At 40.7% G+C, this 21,247-nt stretch overlaps 1 protein-coding gene across 1 annotated transcript in view; it reads left to right on the top strand.

Annotated features, from left to right (window-relative positions):
* Positions 1 to 21,247, top strand: part of SYNE1 (spectrin repeat containing nuclear envelope protein 1) — a 429,497-nt gene that overhangs the window by 327,431 nt on the left and 80,819 nt on the right. The window contains 8 exon segments of the mRNA XM_042446890.1: positions 3,376 to 3,522; positions 7,854 to 8,008; positions 9,514 to 9,661; positions 11,644 to 11,738; positions 15,419 to 15,464; positions 15,466 to 15,654; positions 16,734 to 16,928; positions 20,163 to 20,288. Of these exon segments, the coding sequence (XP_042302824.1) occupies positions 3,376 to 3,522; positions 7,854 to 8,008; positions 9,514 to 9,661; positions 11,644 to 11,738; positions 15,419 to 15,464; positions 15,466 to 15,654; positions 16,734 to 16,928; positions 20,163 to 20,288 (1,101 nt within the window).

Here is a 21,247-nt window from a genome sequence, read left to right on the forward strand (position 1 = left end):
GTGGTGCCATCAGTATGAATAACACCCAACTCTACTGCTCCTTTCCATCCTAATACAAGGAGGCTCTCTTGCTCCAAAACCAGTGTCTATCATCAGTAGTGAGCTGCATACGAGCAAACAAATTGAAACTTAATCCAGGCAAGACAGAGGTGCTTCCTGTCAGTCAAAAGGCAGATCAGAGAATAAGGATTCAGCTTGTGTTAGATGGGGCTATAATCCCCCTGAAGAAGCAGTTTGCAATTTGGGTATACTCCTGGACTCAGCTTTGAACCTGGAGGACCAGGTTTCTGCAGTGACCAGGAGTGCTTTTGCACATTTAAAGCTTGTTCGCCAACTGTGTCTGTTCCTTGAGATGATGAATTTGGCCATGGTGGTACATGCCTTAGTTAGATCCTGTTAGGAGAACTGTAATACACTAAAGGCTGCTTTTGGGGAATGTTTGGAAACTTCAGCTGGTCCAAAGAGCTGCAGCCAGGCAGTTACTGGGGCAGATTACAGTGACCATACAATATTTCTGCTGAAACAGTACTACTGACTGACAGTTTGTTTCTGGGCTCAATTCAAAGCCCGGGTTATCACCTATAAAACCCTATATGCCTCAGGTCCAGACTGTTTGGCAGACTGTATCATCATCTATGAGCTGGCCTAGGAGAGGCCTTCTCTCAGTCCCACCACCATTGTAAACATGGTTGGTGGGGAAATGAGAGAGGGCCTTCTTGATGGCTGCACCTAGACTCTGGAACTCCCCAGGGAAACCAGAATGGCCCCTTCCTTGTTCTTCCAGATGAGGCATTTTTATTCAGACAGGCTTTTAAAACAGAAAGTGGTGATGTTTTAATTGTACTGTTTCAAGTGCTTTTATCCAGGACCACCAGTGGATAATGAAATCCATGGATGCTCAAGTCCCATTAAATACAATGGCCTTATATAAAATGGCAAAATCAAGGTTTGCTATTTGGAATGTATACTTTTATTGAATATTTTCAAGCCGTGGGTGCTTGAATCCATGGATAAAAAGTCTATTGATAAGGATGGCCGACTGCACAACAACAGCAATAATAACAAATCAACCTGAAAACATATAGGAGTTTAGTCACTATAAAGAATGATGCCTGAATAACTATATCTGACCACCTTTTACCCTTTCACTAGAATTACCAAACTATGGATAAATTGTCACATGGCAGGATAACTGTGATAAAATGTGTACAGTCTATCTCTGTAGGTATTTATATCACCTGTTCCTTTCTGTCAGGGTTGTAGCTATGGCCCTTGAATGGTTTTGTATCACAGCTCCTGTTATCCCTTACTAGGGATAGGCTAGCTGGGAATGATGGCAATTTTAGGCCAAAAGCACCTAAAGACCCATAGTTGCCCATATCTGTTTTATGTAGTTCCTTGAGTTGTCTAGTGAACCAGTAAAGCAAAACAAAATTCTCTTTCTTTCTACATAACCCTAACATGTTAGTGATAGCTTTCAGGTAAAGCAGGGGTGAGCAACAGCTATGGGGGACTATTCCCCCCACCAACACCAACACCAAACACACAGAGAGTGAACTGGTGTGCTGAAGAACACCAGAAATGATGTCGTACAACTTGTACTTCTCATTTTGAGGCACCTTTTAACTGGAGGAAAGCATTTAGAGGGGGTGTTTGGTGAGGATAGGAGGCGAATTGCCACATTTGCAAGCAATTTTGGTGCTAAAGTTGAAGGTTTTCATGGCCAGCATCCATAGTTTTTATGTGGATTTTTCAGGCCATGTGACCATGTTCTATAAGAGTTTATTCCTGACGTTTCACCAACATCTGTGGCTGGCATCTTCAGAGAATGCTGGCATGGAAGAGAGTTGTGTATGTGTGCGCACACACACATAAAAGCTTACCACACAGGTCTTCAGGGCCATTCTCAGAATGGCCCGGCAGGAAACGGAATGAGTGGGGGACAGATTTTACCGCACACTCCAGTCCCTCACTCGTTCTGTTCCCCCTCTCTTCCGTTCTCATTCCGTTCCAGAGGGAACGCTTTTTGAGAACTGTTCTGAACAGTTCTCAAAAATTCCCCCCTCTGGAACAGATTGAGAACAGAAGAGAGGGGGAACGGAACGAATGAGGGACTGGTGTGTGCGGTAAAATCTGTCCCCCACTCGTTCCTGCTCCTTCCGTTCCGTTCTCAGAACGGACCAAGAAGAATAGTGCGGTAAGCTTCATACATACTGTGTGACCCTGAGAAGGGAGGAGTGATTTCCATGTTAATCTGTGTATTGTTCTGTTGTTGATGGCAAAGCCTCAGGGTGGGAGGATATACAGACACTAATCCTCTTTGCATATAGTCCCACCCTGAGGCCTTGCCATCAACAACAGAACAATACACAGATTAACATGGAAATCACTCCTCCCTACTCAGCGTCACACACAGTGTGTGTGTGTGTGTGTGTGTGTGTGTGTGTGTGTGTGTCCAACTTTCTTCCATGCCAGCCACAGATGCTGGTGAAATGTCAGGAATAAACTCATCTAGAACATGGTCACATAGCCTGAAAAACCCACAAAAAAACCAAATTTGGTGCTCTTTGGGTAAAATCTCCCAAAATGGAGGGTTCTGGGGAGATGCTAAGGGGCCACAAAGTGTGTGCCTTGTGGACTCTGTGTGACTTGTGACTTGCAGTTTCTCCACCCTGAAGGTAAAGTCATGGTGATGAAAAGGAGGCAACACAGAAGATTTCACGTGGGGTTAGATGTTTATTCATTGTGTATCATCAGGTTAAAAAAAATGTATATCATAGTTTACGAGCAGGCAAAGGGATCTTGTAGCAGTTTTGAGACTAACTGAGAGAAAGAATTTGGGAGTATAAGCTTTCCCAAACTTAAGTCTCCATCACCAGATGCATACAATGAATTGCCTAGGAACAGATCTCTATAGCTATTGATGATCTTGTTGTATGTGTAAATAGCAATAGAAATGCAAAACTTGTGGCTGTGATTATGAGGTGATAGATTCAGTTTTAAGAATGGTGATTTGTGGGACAAAGGAAGAAAGATGTTGCCTAAAGCCAAGGTGATTAGAAAACCATATGAAAGGAGTTATTGGAATGTAGTGTGATGCCGACTGGGAACCTGAAAGTAGATGTGATGAACTGGTCAAAAAGGTCCACATGAGGCTCTGGTATTAATTACGTTTATAATATGTGTAGTGTGGCAGGATACAAAACAGATGACAGGCAGTTCACTCCATGCATCTGAAGTAGACTTAACTCTATGAAACCCTATGCTACCAACTTCTCTCTCTCTCTCTGTTAATCTCAAAGGCGCTACAAGATCCCTTTGCACACTGATCCAGACTAACATGGTTATTGCTTTTTTTTAAAAAAAAACCCACAGGCTGGAGTTCAAGACTACCAGACATTTACAAAGAACTTAGGAGGACTAGAGGGCTGGATAACACAAGCTGGAGAAGTACTTAAAGCACAAGACCCAAGCCATTCATCTGACCTATGCATAATCCGTAATAGGATGGAAGAACTAAAAGTGAGTGAAAAAGGAAAAACCTGGATTTTTAACTTTAAAAATTCATGACACAATAAATCCTTCAACTGAGGATTTCACTCTTATTGATGCAGCTGCAATCCAGTAGAAGAGTCTAGACATATTGATCAGGCAAGCTTGTGTATTGGTGCTGTTGCTGTTCAGGGCAATATAGCCAATCAGTAACTGTGCTTTTGCCTATACTGCTATCTTCAAGTTAGAATTCCTTCTCCCTTCCTTTATATATCTCACAGCATAACTACTACTAGCAAAATGCTTCACTAGACCATCTCAGTTATAGACTGCTAAATATTGTCATAGACTCAAAATAAGTGGAGAAGTCTTGTAGGTCATATAGTTCAATATTCTGCTTGATACAGGAATTTCAGAGCTAGTGCCTGCTCAACAGATAGCTATCCAGGTTTTGCTTGAGCATCTCCAGTGAAAGAGCCATTAACCAATTGTTTCCATTATGAAACTGCTCCTAAAGTCAAGATGATTGTCCTAGTGTTCAACCAACACCTACCCTCTTATAATATTAATCCTTTATACCAAGTCTTAGCAGCCAAGAGAAAGCCTTTTCCATTTTTTGTCATTTTCTCCTATGTGCCCTAAATTTTGAAAAATTGACCTGATAATATTACCTTCTTTCTCATTCAACTTGTCATTTTCCCTCCCTGGATGCTAAGTACATTTGCCTATTATTCCTACCAAACACTTGGTAAGCTATAGACATATTATTAAGTACCTTTTAAAAGATTTCTCTCTCCATGTATGGTTGGAGTCAGTGTTGCAACATTCCACAACACAGACTCCAACCATACATGGAGAGAGAAATGTCAGAGGTAAAAGGAGGGTTCAGAAAAGGAAGAGGTACTAGGGACCGCACTGCAAACATACAAGGGCTGATGGAGCACACCAAAGAATTCCAAAAGAAGATCAGCATGTGCTTTATAGACTCTAACAAAGTCTTTGACTGCAAAGATAATAGAAAACTATGGAACGCCTTTAAAGACATGGGAGTGCCAACACATCTGATAGTCCTGATGAGAAATCTATCCTTAGGACAAGAGGCTACTGTTGGAACAGAATACAGAGAAACAGAATGGATCCCGATTGGTAAAGGGGTCAGGCAAGGCCTTTCATCCTATCTGTTCAACTTGTATGCAGAAAATATATGAAGAGCAGGCTTGGACACAAAAGAAGGAGTGAAGATAGGAGAAAGAAATATCAATAATCCAAGATATGCAGATGACACCATACTACTAGCAGAGAATATCACAGACATGATAGAAAGAACAAAGAAGAAAGTACAAATGCAGGCTTACTGCTCAACATAAAGAAAACAGTTTTAGGCTGTATCAATAGACGTATTGTGTCTAAATCAAAGGAAGTAATAGTCCAACTCTATTCTGCTTTGGTCAGGCGTCACCTGGAATACTGTGTTCAGTTCTGTGCACTAAATTCAAAAACTATGTTGACAAACTGGAGTGTATCCAGAGGAGGGCAACCAAAATGGTGAAGGATCTGGAAACCATGCCCTATGAATAGAGACTTAGGATACTAGGTATGTTTAGCCTGGAGAAGAGAAGGTTAAGAGGTGATATGATAGGCTTGTTTAAATATTTGAAGGGATGTCATATTGAGGATGGAGCAAGCTTGTTTTCTGCTGCTCCAGAGAACAGGACCCGGAACAATGGATGCAAGCTACAGGAAAAAAGATTCCACCTCAACATTACAAGGAACTTCCTGAAAGTAAGAGTGTGGTGGTGTCTCCTTCTTTTGAGTTCTTTAAACAAAGACTGGCTGTCCATCTGTTTGGGCTGCTTTGATTGTGAGTTCCAGCATGGCAGGGGATTGGACTCTTCCAACTACATGATTCTATGAAAAATAATGATCACAGACGATCTACACAGATTCAACCTAGATAATGGGGAGATTGAAATAGTAAAAGAGTTTCCATACATTGGGTCCAACATTGATCAGAAAAGGGACTGCAGTTAAGAAATAAGAAGACCAGTAATGGGGGGGGGGGGGGGGAGCTATGAAAGAATGAGAAAAGATCTTAAAATGTAAAGATATCTGACTGAGCACCAAAGTTAGAATCTTATTGTTTTGCCTATTACCATGTATGGTTGCGAGAACTTGACAGTGAGGAGACAGATAGGAGGAACATTAATTTATTTGGGATGAGGTGCTGGAGAAGAGCGCTGATAGCCAAAAAACCAAACAAATGGATCCTAGAACTGATCAAGCCTGAAATCTGCCTGGAAGCCATGATGATGAGGAGGAGGAGGAGGATAAAATTTATTTATATCCTGCCTCTCTACAAAATGCAATTGGAGCGGCTTACAAGATTAAAATATACAATCTGAACCCTCAACCCACCCACCCCCTTAAAATACAATTAAACAATGTAGAATTTAAAACATATAACATACTTAAAAAGAATACAATAACTGTGGTGAAGTCAGAGGTCAGCAATTAGATTTTCCTTCTGATAGCCAGAGAACTATTCAGGATAAAGTTGAGGCTGTCATACTTTGGTCACATCATGATAAAGAATGACTCATTGAAAAAAAAAACAATAACACTAGGAAAGGTGGAAGGATGTAGAAAAAGAAGAAGGTTGCATGCTAGATGGATGGACTCTATTAAAGAAGTGATGGACATAAATTTACAGGGCCTAAACAGAGCAATGGAAAATAGGGGCCCAATTCCCACTTACCTCTTCGTTCAGTTCCTGAACCGATTCCTGAAACTGGTTCAGCAGAGTGGTTCCCACTAAGTTTGCCCCAGTTTCAAGAATCGGTGCAGGAAGCAACAGCCACAGCTTCCCTGCCATGCCTCCCTCTGTCCTCCTGGCCATACCAGTAGGCTGGGGGCAGAGGAGAGGCCAGGTGGAAGGAGAGAGGGAGGAGAGAGGACTGAGGATGGGCGAATTCGAATTTGATTCAAACACCCCATTTTACCAGCAACTTTTTGATGCAGGTTAAATGGGTGAAAAGCATGACCTCCCTTTTCGAATTGCTTCAGGGATTCAAATTAATTGGGAACCATGGTGGTTTAAACCGAATCATTTGGAATCACGATCCGGTTTAAACCATAGTGGGAACAGGGCCAGGGAGTCTTGTAGCTGTCTCATCAAGAGGATCACCATGAGTCAGGATCGACTCAAAGGCACTTAACAACAGCAACCACCACTTTAAAAAAGAAACAGGGAAAATAGTTGTGGGTTTGTGGGTTCAGGCATACTGGTATAGCCAGGAGAACAGATGGAGGCATGGCAGGGATGTTGGGGTGTAGAGAGATGCGCTGTGTCCACTGCGACCACGTGCAGAATTGATCCATGCAGGCAGGATGCTACAAGAAGGCTCTTGGAGAGGTGTCTGCAAAGGCTTCAGCAGAGAAGGAAAAATTCCTCCCACACAGGCTCACCAGCCTTGAGCTCCCAGCTTGCAGAAATAAACACTGCTGGACAGCAAGGCTCTCACTCAAAGAAGAGGGCTTTAATTCACTTGTTGTAAGCTATATACAAGATAGCACAGAGTACCAAACAGCCATCTGGATACTCACAGCTCCATATACAAATAGACAAAGTGCTACGCCAGTCACCGACCACAACAATCCAACAACGGAGATAATCACCTTCTCCCTTTTATAGGTGGTCTTGTGTGAAGTCATGTGGTGTCTTGCCACCAATGAAACCTTGCTGGTTTCATCCCTAGGGCAGGTTGCATCATACCATTTCACATGATGCACCTCTTGACTGACTTCACCAGCTGTGCATGTTGCATCAGATGTCCCATAATGCACAGCTCCCAAATGCTGACGCATGCACACCTGCCACTTGAACTGTGATAACCTCTTCTCCAGTTCCACCTAATGGCCACATCCATGTCATTTCCAAGACAAGTGTGCCACATGGTCCTGACAGAGGAAGCTGCGGCTGTTGCTTCCTGTACCGATTCTTGAAACTGGGGCAAACTTAGTGGGAACCATTCTGTTTGCTGAACCAGTTTCAGGAATCGGTTCAGGAATCTAATCAAGAGGTAAGTGGGAATCGGGCCCCTATTTTCCATTGCTCTGCTTAGGCCCTGTAAATTCCAAACGAAAATAGCACATTTGAACTGAAAATATTATATTATTTTAATGAATGACCTGAACCCTAAAAATGCATGCTGTCTCCTCACTGTCCAAAATGCACTGACCAAAATCCATGCCAAATAGCAATAAATTCACTTTGCAGACATGTTAATTAGCATTATCTACTTGTTATTTTGCAACATGACTTCTTTACTCAACATTGTTTTTTGTTCCTTACCACTTTACAGTGCCAGATGTTAAAATTCAGCAGCATGGCACCAGACTTGGATCACCTGAATGAGCTTGGTTATAGATTACCTCTGAATGATAAAGAAATCAAAAGGATGCAAAATCTGAATAGGAACTGGTCTATGATTTCTTCACAAACTACAGAAAGATTCAGGTAGGACAGTTGTCTAGGACCACAGAATGGTTACTTAGAGCCCATACAGACAGGCCAAACTAAAGCTGCTTTGGATCACTTTGGAGATATGCTGGAGTTTTAAGTGAGCACCAGTTTGATGCTTCCAATCCTTCCATGATGCTGAGAGAGAGCTAAAAAATTATTAAGTTCAACTGTAGGCTTCAAAGCAGAATCCTCTACTTCTTTGCTACCATGCTACAAGCCATAAATAGTTCAGAAACAAAAACCAAACAGAACGAAGTCCAACATACCAAAGGTCTCCACCAAACTTTTAAAAAAGCTTCTTAAAACTATGGTGCTGGCTAGACGGGCCCTATGGGGCGTTGTCGTGATGTGCGAGGGGTGGCGCTTTCAGACGCCCCTCGCACGTGATGAGGGCGTCAAAATGGCAGCGCCCTGTACATATGGGCATCACCATTTTGACGTGACAGACACCTAGCATCCGCACGTCTCAGCGCCCTTGTGATGCTGCAAGTGCGCCATTGGCGCCTTGCGGCATCACAACCACGCCACAGAAAGAACCCGCTTTTTGCGAGTTCTTTTTGCTGCGTGAGGGAGCTGCACGGTTTGTCCGCTACGGCTCCCTCATGCAGCAAACCAGGGCGGTGGGACACCGACCCTTTGGGCGGTTTGTATTCCGCCTATGTTTGGTTGCTTGATGAGCCATTTTTCAGATTTTGAGCATACTTTCAATAGTCAAGCTGACACGCCAGAAGAAAAATCCTAGTGCTATTAACAGGCCAAATGGACAAGTACATGTAATGTTACAGTGCAGAATTTCAGCGAAGGATTAGGGGGGGGGTATGCATAGAGAGAGAGGAGGGTAGCAGAGATAGAGAGAGGAATAGCCCAGCTCACTGCTAGATCTATCCTGCCCACAAGCATGTGGTCCACATCAGACTATCCTGAAGATTCATGGTTCTCTTCTCCATAAAAAGAATATGGATCACTTGTAATTGTGGAAACCTGAGATATTGAACTAGATATCTGATTAACTGCTTGCTATTCTCTTGCAAGGAGTCTAAAACATTTTTTCTATTGCAGAATGAGCTAATCCCTGTATTGACTGAATAGGAGAGATAATTTTGCAAAATCAGTTCTTCCAAAATGAAAGTAATTGTAAGGTTTTTGTTTATGAACTTAACATCTGTGAATGGTGAAAATATATTTTGCTAACAATCAGTTCTTCCAAAATGAAAGTAATTCTAAGGTTATTGTTTATGACCTTAAACAACATCTATGAATGGTGAAAATATATTTTGCTAACACAAATGCTTAAGAAATAGGCAAGTCAAAAATATATATATGTTTATATGCCCTATTTGTCATTTTATATTTTTCCTCATGTGTTTTTAAAAAAATTCCCAAGATTAAAAAGTCAATAATATCATTCAGCCAAGATTGAAATGGCTCCCTTAGCAACCACAGTGAATATGTTTTAGCAAGCTCAGAAGTGTTACTGAATCACTCTTTCATCCTTCCAGTAAGCTACAGTCCTTCATGCTGCAGCAACAGACCTTCCTAGAGAAATGTGAGACTTGGATGGAGTTCTTGGTTCAAACTGAGCAGAAACTGGCTGCAGAGATTTCAGGAAATTACCAGCTTCTTTTGGAACAACAAAGGGCCCATGAGGCAAGTTTCAGTCAATGAATTATCAACGTAACAACCTGTGGATTGGTCAATTCTGTATTGCTGTCCTTTAGAACTGTATTTTATGGAGCATGATAGTTCACATGTTACCTTTGTCACCCTCTTCACTGAGACTTGTCATGTGCAATTTGGAAATGTGCTCTTGTCAATTGTGACACCTTCTGGACGATACCAGGTTCATCCTTGATTTTAAAAATTGCTGTGTCTGAGATAAACAAACTCCCAGTTCAGTTTAGCACATATAACTATGTACATACCCAGGCATGTACATAGTTACAGCTACAGTGATCATATGGAGATTTCTTGTGCTGTTGGGCTTGGATCTTGCCTGAGAAACCTGGCATAGCTGCTGTATTGCCTAAAATTAATGCTATGAGATGGCAAAGGGAAGGAGGCAGAAACCATTGCCACCCAGCTGGTTGATCATTTGATGTAAAGCCTACACGAGTGGTTCATATATGCAGTAAGAGTGTGGCAATAATATGTGAACCATAGGTAAAACTCACTAAAAGAAAAGGATAAAGTACATCTCTTCTAGATTTGATGTACATTTCTGCAGTCTGAAGAGGAATGTTAAAAGTATTTTGGTATCTAACAGATGAGCATATTTACTTAGCCTACATCTTATGTCAGAGCTACACTAGTGTGGTATAGTGTTGATTGTTTGACTAGAACTCCAGGAAACAGGGGTTCAAATCCCTTCACGACTATAGAAATCCATTGGATGGCCTTAGGTTAGTCACATTTTCTCAGCCTCAAAGGAAGACAATGGCAAACCTTCTCTCAATATCAATTTGCAATAAAACCCTATTAGTGGGTCACCGTAAGTCAGTCTACTTGAGGTCACCTAACAACAGCAACAACAAACTCATAGGAAAGTGCACTTCCCTCCATTAATCAATGGAGGACTATTGAATTGATAAATCTCTTGGGATGTGAGTAGATTGGGAGTACTTCAGGGTATCTACTGTAATTCTTTTTTTTAACCACAGGAAAAGGTCAAAGACCCTGGGAGATCAACTTTTCTTAAAACAAAAACAAAACAAAAAAATTGATGGAAATGATGTCTCAAAGAGTCACTAAGTGAGGCTCCTTCTTTATTAGCAGTCCGGTTTTTATTTGTCAGTGTTAGATATCATATTTCATGTCTATTTACCTCTAATTGATATATTGGGGACCTTTTAGAATTCCCAATTACAGCACTTTCACAGCACTTTAACTGTCATGGCTCTCTCCTATGGAATTCTGGGATTTGCAGTTTGAGTGGGACATTTAGAATTCTCTACCAGATGACTCTTAATACTTCATAAAACTACAGATCTCAGAATTCAAACAAATGTAGTCATGATAATTAAAATGAATCACATAGTGCAATAAATGGTAGTGTGAAAAGGGCCTTGGGTTTTGTTTCCTCTGCAGAGCCAGCAGATGGCTCTGAGGAACGTACTTAAACAGAACTATGAATGTTCAGCCATGGCAAGTTAAAAAGTTGATGCAGGCAGAAATAATTTTGTTTGCAGAATACAAATACACATTCAGTATGTTCTCCTCCAATTTCTGTTTCAAAAGCCCCCCCCCCAAATTTAATAGCCTAAATTTGTTCAAGAAAAAGAAAACTAGTATATGAAATACATTGAAATTCAAATGTTAGCAAAACATTTTAGGTAATAAAAATATTGATGCCAACTAACACCATAAGATGTAGAAGCAACAAATGCAAAACCACAAAAAGCACAACAAAATCCAGGTTTTGTGAGCCAGTTGCTCCTTTTTAAAAAAAAATACATTCACCACACCTATAACTATTTGTGAATGGAGCTGTCTTAACCCATTTTGATTCATAAATTCTTTGGTTCAAAGTTAAATTCTGTGTATATTAAGTGGGAACTTTTATTTTGGAGCCAGAGATTTCTTTTCCTTTAAGTATATTTTATTTTCTCTTTTTTCAACCTGTTGTGCACTAGCTATTCCAAGCAGAGATGTTTAGTCGCCAACAGATTTTACATTCCATTATTATGGATGGTCAGCATCTTCTTGAACAAGGGCAAGTGGATGACAGGTGAGGATGTGCCAAACTTGACATTTTATTTCTGCATGATTTTCTGCTGTCCCATTCCTTATATCAGGTATCTACATATGCTCTGCAAAATGTATTTGATATCCTTATTTCCTTGTGTGTATTTCCCCCCTTCTCAAAAGTAAAAAAAAAAAGAAAAAGGTTGTAACACAAGGAAAGTCATATCATATGGCTGGGTCAACATAGTATTTACTGGTTGTACCTTTTCCAGTCTCTTTTCTTATTGTTCCCACTATTGCTGAAATGAATGATTTTTCTATTAATTGTTTTCTAGTATTGTCTATTAACTTACACAATTATTTTCACACCTACTGTCAAACATTATTTTTCAATGAACCATAAACTGGGTAGCATCATACAGAAGGATTGTCTTTGAAATTGCCACACACAAATTGAAATGCAATATCTACACCAGAAAACAACACCTGACAGAATATTGCTTCAGCAAATAGGTATTCATTTCCAGCAGTGGTTTCATGAGGTGCATCTATTCTGTAGAAATAATGTAGTTTAACTGCCAGGGCTTCATCCTATTGAATCCTGCAGTTTGTACATTTACAAGATCTTTAGCCTTCTCTGCCAAAGAGTGCTAGTGCCTCACAAGATTACAAATCCTAAGATTTTGTAAGATGGCACCTTGACAGTCAAAGTAGTGTTGAACTTCATTATTGCTACAGTGTAGATTCACCCATCTGGGGACTGTCAAAGAAATCAGAGGAATATTTTTTTGCTTCCCGAGAGATCTCCTTTTAAAACTAATAAAGGTGAAGTTGGAAGTGGAATGTGTACAAGCTGAATTACAAGACACAGACAGTATCATTGTTTTATATGAAAATTTATTTAAATTGTCAGTGCAAGAATTTATTGCGGTTCAAGCATGGTTTCTGGGGAGAACTGGATAAATGAAAGGTGTGCTTTTACCAGCAGGAATTAATAGGGGTGCACTTTGGAACTGCAGTCTTTTGTGACTCCTTTTTTGTGGACAGGGATGTATCTTGATCATTACCAATCTGTTGGCCATCATTTTGTTTTCCACATCTGTTGACATATGTTGGTTAGCACTAGAGTTCACTCTGTCAATGTGGATTTCAGCAGTTCAATTGGAATATAACTTGTTCCTGGTGATTTGGGGTTTTTTTTTTGCCATTTCTCTTATTGCAACTTCCACCTCGCTTTTTAGAATTTGGGATTCATTTTCATATGGCTCTTCATTCCATGTGCCCTTCATTTTGTCATCCCTTTTATATAATTCTTCTGTGTATTGCATCCAATGTCTTTGTATTTCTTCCTGGTCTTGAATTATGTTATTTTTATTGTCATTAAGCATTCTGACCCTTGGTTTGAACTTTTCCTTTGATTTTCCAGATGTTGTAGAATAGACCCTTTGTTCTTCCCCTTTTGTTGTTGTCTTCTGTTTCTCTGCAGTGGTCATTGTAGTATTTTTCTTTCTTTCTTTCTTTCTTTTTCTTTTTTCTTTTTTTTTTCTTTTTTTTCTTTTCTTTTTTTTTTTTGCACTAGAGGTTGTACTATTGCATACATGGATCTTAGTTTATTCTTATCCCCCTTTTGTTTTGCCTTTCTTTTTTCCTTTATTGTTTGTAGAGTTTTATCTGTCATCCATGGTTTCTTCTCTTTCTTTTTCTCTATTGAAATTGTCTGTCTGCATTCTTCTTTTATTATGTTTCTGGCTTCAGACCATAGTTAATAATAATAATAATAATTTGTTTTATTTATATACCGCTATTCCAAAGATCATAGCGGTGAACAGCAAGTAAGCTAATTAGCAAGTAAGCTAATTTGCCCCCAACAGTCTGGGTACTCATTTTAGCGACCTCGGAAGGATGCAAGCCTGAGTCGAGCTTGGGCCCTTTTGCTGGTCTTGAACTCGCAACCTTGTGGTTTCGAGTGAGTGGCTGCAGTACAGGCATTTAACCACTGCGCCACCAGGTTCTTCTCGTTCTTGGTCTATTATACTTAATAGCGCAAATCTGTTCCTTATATTGTCAATAAATTCTGATGAGATATTGTTTAGATCACATTTCAGGGAGGGATATGGAGTTGAGACCCCCATGGTCGCCTTATTCGATTATCTCCTTCTGGGCATCAACAGGGGAAATGTGACCCTGTTCGTGCTCTTGGACATCTCAGTGGCATTCAATACTATAGACCAGGGGTAGTCAACCCTTTTGAGCCGGGGGCCGGTTTGCTGTCCCTCAGACAACTGGGGGGCCGAAGCCAAAAAATAAATAATTAAATAATGTTTTAAAAATGAAATATATAAATAAACCAGGACAAATGTAGGACAAAATTTTCAAATGGAAGACACTTTTTTAAAAAAATGGAAGACACATGAAAAAATTTGCTGATTTTTTAAAAAATGTTAGTATAAATGCATGTTTCTGAGGCTTCTATAGACAATTGCCCCCCCAAAGGCCCCGGCGGCAATCGGCGGCAGGACCGGGCTGGGGCTGGTCGCAAGGCCTTGCCGGGCTGCATCCGGCCCGTGGGCCGCAGGTTGCCTACCCCTGCTATAGACCATGTTATCCTCCTGGAACTCCTGAGGAAGTTAGGTATTGGGGGCACTGCGCTCCAGTGGCTCTATTCCTACCTCTCAGGCAGATTCCAGATGGTAATGCTGGGGGACAGCTGCTCTTCCAAGAAAGAGCTGACATCTGGCATCCTTCAGGGCGCCATTCTGTCCCCCATGCTGTTCAACATTTACATGAAGCCACTGGGAGAGATCATCCAGAGACATGGGGTGCAGTGTCATCAGTACGCTATGTACCTAGGCTATGTGCATTGATTTGGGCAATGTTACAAATAATATATTTTACCAATTGTTCCATAGTGCACTTGTACTTTCATGTGCACTTGTTTTTCATTAATGCACAGCTAGTTGTGGGTATCAATAACTGGGGCAGTAAAATTACAAATGATTTGAGAACTGTGGTAAATTTTGTATGCAATAGTTCCAAAATTACTTTTTCAGATTATTAAATTTGGTGAGAAATAAACAGGTTGAATATCACTTCCAAAACACAAACATTAAATCAGAAGAAAAATGGAGCAGAATACAGGCCCGTGTGAATCAAGAGAGCAATAGCAGAAATTCACCTGTCCAATGCTGAGAAGTATCCAGTTCAGGGCGATTTATCCCATACAAATTCTCTAGATAAACTATAAAATGAATATATGCTAATTAATGCTAATATAATTAATTAATTAATATAAAGGCATTAAAGTTTCTGATAAAAGAGAATACAGATATACTTACAGATATACTCATCTTATAGTGTAGATATAAGAGAATAAAGATATACTTGCTGTAAAGGAAACTGAATAGAATATGTCATGGTTCTTACCATTTCCTCCTTGAATGTGGTCCTTCTGTGTCCTTCATCTGCCCGTTTCTTGCAAAGGAATTTATAGATATGCTGTGAAATTCTATAGACATAACTGTCACAGTGAAGCTTTGCAGGCAGGGTCATTGGCCATCAATTTGTCTTTCCTTTGTACTGCTTTGATTTCAAAGGAAGTGCCTGCATGGAGGCCATAGAATTTCAACTCTGAAGCCCACAAACATTTTCCAGAGTAGCGTTTGAAGCTGTATTCTCATAATATAGATGGACTGAGTGGGGATTTTATATCCTTTTCTCTTGTAGGGATGAATTTAATCTTAAACTAGCCCTACTCAGTAATCAGTGGCAGGGGGGTGATTCGCAGAGCGCAACAGAGACGAGGCATCATTGACAGTCAAATTCGCCAGTGGCAACGTTACAGGGAGATGTCAGAAAAACTGCACAAGTGGCTGGTGGAAGCATCTTGCCAGACAGCAAGTGGGCTTGGCACTGTTCCTATCCCACTGCAGCAAGCTAGAGCCCTGCTAGATGAAATACAGGTAAATCTTCTACTGTTTAATTTGATAGTGCTGGAATTAACTGTGATTAAATATACAGATAATGTGTGGCTTCATCTGATATCAGAAATCTAATGATTTTAGATTATTCATACATAGTATTTATACCCCAAATTTGCTCTAAGTTTACTGTATTCTTATTCTTTGGAGCTCTTTAATATTCATATGGCTCACTGTTAAAATCAAAACTTATCTACAGATTCATAAACTAAACACTGTAGATAGAGAATGGAGTGTGAACTTTGAATACCAGGTACAGACAAAGTCCTCAGGAAGAGAGGGTTAGGGAGAGACCTTCTTGTGGCTGTGCCAATAAGCAGTAAAATAAAAGGATAAGCCGTTCTCTCTCTCATGGAACTTTAAGAAGTCATTATGGGGTGAGGGGTTGAGTATCATGCTTTGTATTTTCTGAGGGTTCCTGATGCTGCAGCATTGTATCACATAATCAGTGCTGGATAAGAGACCATAGGAAGACATATGTAAATGTATTGATCTTTCTAAAAGAATGGTGGAATGTAAGTATAATTTATTTTAAAAAATATTTTGAAGAGACATTGTGAGTTCTTTCAGTTACTGTTCTCCCAATGTTGAGGTAAATCTCCAAGTGTCTGGTTGGAGTGCAGTGGCAATAATATCAGAACAGAGAGGTGCTATTGAGGTTTACAGAGAGAAAAAATAGAAGATTAATTAATAGAAGGAAGTCAAAAAAAATCAAATAAACTGGTAAGAAAAAGGTTTACCTTGAAAGGCACATGAACAGCAAATAAAATTGGTTGCTTGTTATTGAAGATACTTCTTTTCTTTTTGTTCGTACTGGTTAGTGTATTAGCACAACTTCAGATTCTTCTTAGAAAAACAGAAGAGTACTTCTGTCACTTTTTAGAGACAAGTAATCCATGGGCTGAGCTGAGAGGGCCACCTCACCCTGTTATTTTGGGTTGAGGTCACCCCAAGTTGAAGCAGCAAGCTGCCCCTTGTTTTGGAGTTGAGTTAGTTCTGATCTAGCTAAGAGAGTACTGTAAAATCAGAGTGAACTTGAAATATGTTATTGATCTTCACAGCTGAAAGAGAAAGTTCTCCTTCGCCAACAAGGAAGCTACATTTTAACAGTGGAAGGTGGGAAGCAGCTCTTACTCTGTGCTGATGGTGAGACAGAAGCAGCCCTACAGACAGAACTCTCAGAAATCCAGGAACGTTGGAAATTAGCCAGCCTGAGGCTTGAGGAACAGAAGAAGCAACTTATGTTCTTGCTAAAGGTAAGTTTATTTAATCAATTCAAAATGTCAGGTAGTACTATTTTATCATGACCCCTTTAAAAATGGAATTAACCAACCACTGTATTTTTGCCAGTGTCTCAGTTCTCATTGTTACCCCAAAAGTTGGGGGGGGGCATGGGAATCCCCACCAGTAGAATCAGCATTTCTGTAGATTTTGGGAGAAAATATAGCACAAAAGGAGTCCTGTAAGAGGGGATCTTTTCAGTTTTGTATATCAGTATTAATAGCAGAGAGACTCTCATCTCAGTAAAAAGGAGGATTTTATTTAGAAATGTGCAAAGGTACAAGCAAGCACACAAAGCCAATGCAACCTTTGAAACTATACAAGGCTAACAGAATGAAAGGCATATAAGGTTGAAAAGCAAGGAATCAGCAATTAGAGGGGCAATAATTACTAGTCCTGAAACAGGTCCACAGAAACAGAGAGTGGCTCAAACAGTGTCTGAGGACAACACAGTGAATGCGAGCGGCCCTCTGTGCACACACAAGGGTAGAGCTAGGCTGATATTTATATCCTATTTCATATCATTAAGCAATACTTGATGCTACCACGCAGTATAACAAAGGTGTTGGTGGTTTCCCTATGAAATTGGCCAAAGGTCACCTGATGGCTTTAGCTTTGGAGTGATAAAACATTGATACAGTTTGAGACAACCCCTAGATGGTTTGACAAGAAGGGTTAATAGGAAGACAACCTGATGTGAGGGGAGGTATAATCCTTCACTGCTTTGCAATGGGACTGATGTAGGGTCTGAACAGACTGCTTTTAAGGGGCAGCCTGCAGCTGCCTGTTTCTTCACTAGATTGGGGCCATGGCAACTACATGACCCTTAGCTGGCCTTTCCACAGCTCAAAAAGGAGCTGCAAAAAGCAGCTCCTTTTGCACCATGGCAAGCACGCAATAGACACCAGTGCCATGGCCTTTCAACATGCCTTTGGCACTACATCATCTGCATGCAGCACCAGAGGAGTGCCATGATGCCACCTGCCATGTGGTGGGGCACATGGCATCCTGCCAGCATGCGGCGGAGTCGGGCTGTGTCCCCGACTCCGCCGCATGCCATGCCCCCACTCCACCCCCATGCCGGCCTTTGATACCAGTCTGTACAGCCCCTGAGTGAGAGAAAGTGCGAAGAGCCAGGTCAAGATGGTAGTGGTGGAGTGGATCAGCAAACCCATTCAGTGTTTACTTTAATACTATTTAGGTCTCTCACATGTCCTTAGGTCAGTGTGACCCCTTACCTAGTTTCCACAGGTCATCAGGGCCTCTCAATAACATGCCCATTGCAAGATATTAATTAGGAAAATGCCATATGCATTGTGCAGGGGGTGTAGGGTATGCTAACAATATTTGTCTCTTTCCATGATGAGAGCAGTAAGACATCCCTACTTTCCATGACTATAATGTATAATTAACAAGTAAAACACTGATGATTTGTATAATTAACAAGTAAAACACTAAAACACACATGATTTTGTGAGAAACGTGGACTCCTTAGCCAAGTTGGAAGCATTTCCTTTTTTTTGGGGGGGGGAGGTCACATTTGACATACACATTCACCCTTCCTAATGCACAGATCTGAGATCCGCGCCCTTGAATATATGCAGAGGAGTGACCTCTGTTATTTGCAATGGCACGCGTGCCCATGCCACGCGCACAAGGTTGCACTCCATTCAAGCCTATGGGGCTTGAATGAGCACGAGCCTCCATTTTTGCAGGGGGAGGGGGTCAGAATAGAACTCCCATGAAAACAGAGGGCCAACTGTATATTCATGTTGTATTCAGCTACTTTTGTAGTGAATCAATTCCTCAATACCTGCATTTTTATTGGCCCATTACAAATGGGCCTTTTAGTACGTAGTCAGTCCGTATTAGGGTTAGGAAGGTGCAGTGCTTCTGCACCCCCCTAACCCTAGTATGGACTGAGTCCATACAAAATGGCAGCGCCCCATCTACATGGGGGCTGCCATGACGACATCACGATAGCGCCGCCTCTATACGGGGCGGTGCGGATGTGATGTCATCGCTCCGCGCGAGGGTGCTTAGTGCGCCCTTTGCACGGAGCAGGAAGGAGCTCCGTTTCGGAGCTCCTTCCTGGTTTGTGGTGCTGCTTTGCATCACTGGGCACAGCCTTCAGATGGCTGTGCCCAGCAACGCAAGGGAGAAAGGGGCCAAGTGGCTCCTTTCTCCTCCTCCCCGCCGCCGCGGGGTGTCCTTGGGGCTTGAAGCCCCAAGGACACCCCTTTCCAGGCTGCGGGGAAGCGGCCTTTTGCCGCTTCCCCGCGGCCTGGAAAGCGGCGGATCAGGGCCTCAGCGGCTGCCATTCTGGCCACTGCGGCCCCAATACCCTGGGGAAAGTGGCGGGTACAGGCCGCCGCTTTTCGGCAGTCTGTAATGCACCATTGTTACCTTTTGACAGTAAAATCTCTACATTAACCCCAACATGAGATTATATTTTATAAACTCTAGCACTTCTAATGGTATTGGTTTAAGAAAACTAGAGAATAAACCTGTAGCAATTTCATGTTTAAGATGAAGACTGGAAAAATAAGAATTTGGGGACAAAGAGAATATGCCTTTGGAGGCTTTTCAGATAATTGATATGTGACAGGGGAAGTGTGAGTCTAAATGGATGACTTCCACTAGTTGTGATAGTGGAGACCAGGATAGGTATAGGAGGTGATAATGCTATAAAACTATAAAGCAGTTGTATATGATGAAGTTTGGAGAAGTGACATGGAAGGGAATTTCGATTCATACTTTTCTTTTTTCCCCTTTATTTGTCCTTTTGGCTCTCAGTCTATTGAATGTGGCAACATATGTTTGCAAACCTTCAACAGAAAGAATAAATCAAATTCATATTTTCTTACTCATTCAGAAACCTATAGGGTGGGAAGGAGGGAGGCAGAGGATGCATACCAAGATTATTGAGTGAGAAAATATAATGGCCTAAATCCTGCTAATAATCCTTACTAGAGTAAACCTATTGAAGCAGTGGGATTTGCCTACATGTTAACTGACCACTCAACAGTTGATTGAATGGGACTACTGTAGTTGCATTTAATTAGCAGGATGCCAGCCATTCTCGTCTTGATGAATATTATTATTGTCAGCTCTGTAGGGCAACTGTCCATGTTCTTTCCTTGCTGTGACTTTAAAGCATAAAATTTATATCTCTTTTTTTCCTTCCTTCCTTCCTTCCTTCCTTCTAGGATTGGGAAAAATGTGAAAAAGACATATCAGATTCTCTGGAAAAGCTAAAATCTTTCAAAAGAAAACTATCTCAACCTTTGCCAGAGCATCATGATGAACTCCATACAGAACAAATTCGTTGTAAGGTAAAATACTAATACCTAATGCTCTCTTTCCCTAAAAGTGTTTGTAGATGTAATTCCATATATGACAACAACAATCTTTGTCAGGCAAGTGGGCAATCAGCTCTCACTATTTTCTTTCACAGTTGAAGTGCTGACATGCAAATAGATTTGCACAGAATATGAAGTAGTGGATATTGTCATGGTTTTGCATTTATTATAGTTTATTATTTTGTACAGACTGTAGATAGTACCTTCAATATATTTTACAACTGTATTCCAAAACATATATTATTAGTTTTGTTATTTGTTTAGGTATTTCTAGTGGTTTGCTTTGCTTTGTGTGTGTCAGGTTGAGACACTTAGCTTTTGTCTATCCATCCTTCTATTTGCCCATTTGTTTTCCCAAAGAGCCTTTAGATGTAGATTTTCACAACTCTGTTGCCTTGTCCCAGAAGTCTGTCAGTATACCTTGACTTGCATTCTAAGGCAAATCTGCAGCCTTCAAGGTATTTGGCAATGCTAAATATCCCCAAATACAGAATGGCTTTTTCTGTGGCCAGACTGAATTCTTGGCAATCAACAGTCATGGAAGATTGGTTTTAAAGGCTTACACTGGCACTTGAAAATTTGCCCATGAGGAGGCTGTGTAACTGCAACTCTGTATAATATTTTTCTGTATTATAACATTTACTAGGTTTTCCACTTTGCATTGTTTACATCCTCAGTCTCTTTATTAATGGCAGGAACTAACCAAATATAAGTGCTTTTTTTCTGGTCAGAAATAAATGTCATTTTCTTGTGGAGAAATATATTTTCTGTGCAAAATTACCCATATTTTTTCAGTGCAGATTTCTAAACAGAAAAAAATGCATATATTTCTGAATATATTTCATGAAGTACAGATAATCTTACAGCAGTCTTCTTGTAGTTCCTTGAGTGTTGGAGAACCCTTTTCTTGTTTGAGAAATCTATTACAGACT

The sequence above is a fragment of the Sceloporus undulatus genome, chromosome 1, assembly GCF_019175285.1.
Source record: "Sceloporus undulatus isolate JIND9_A2432 ecotype Alabama chromosome 1, SceUnd_v1.1, whole genome shotgun sequence".
NCBI lineage: Eukaryota > Metazoa > Chordata > Lepidosauria > Squamata > Phrynosomatidae > Sceloporus > Sceloporus undulatus.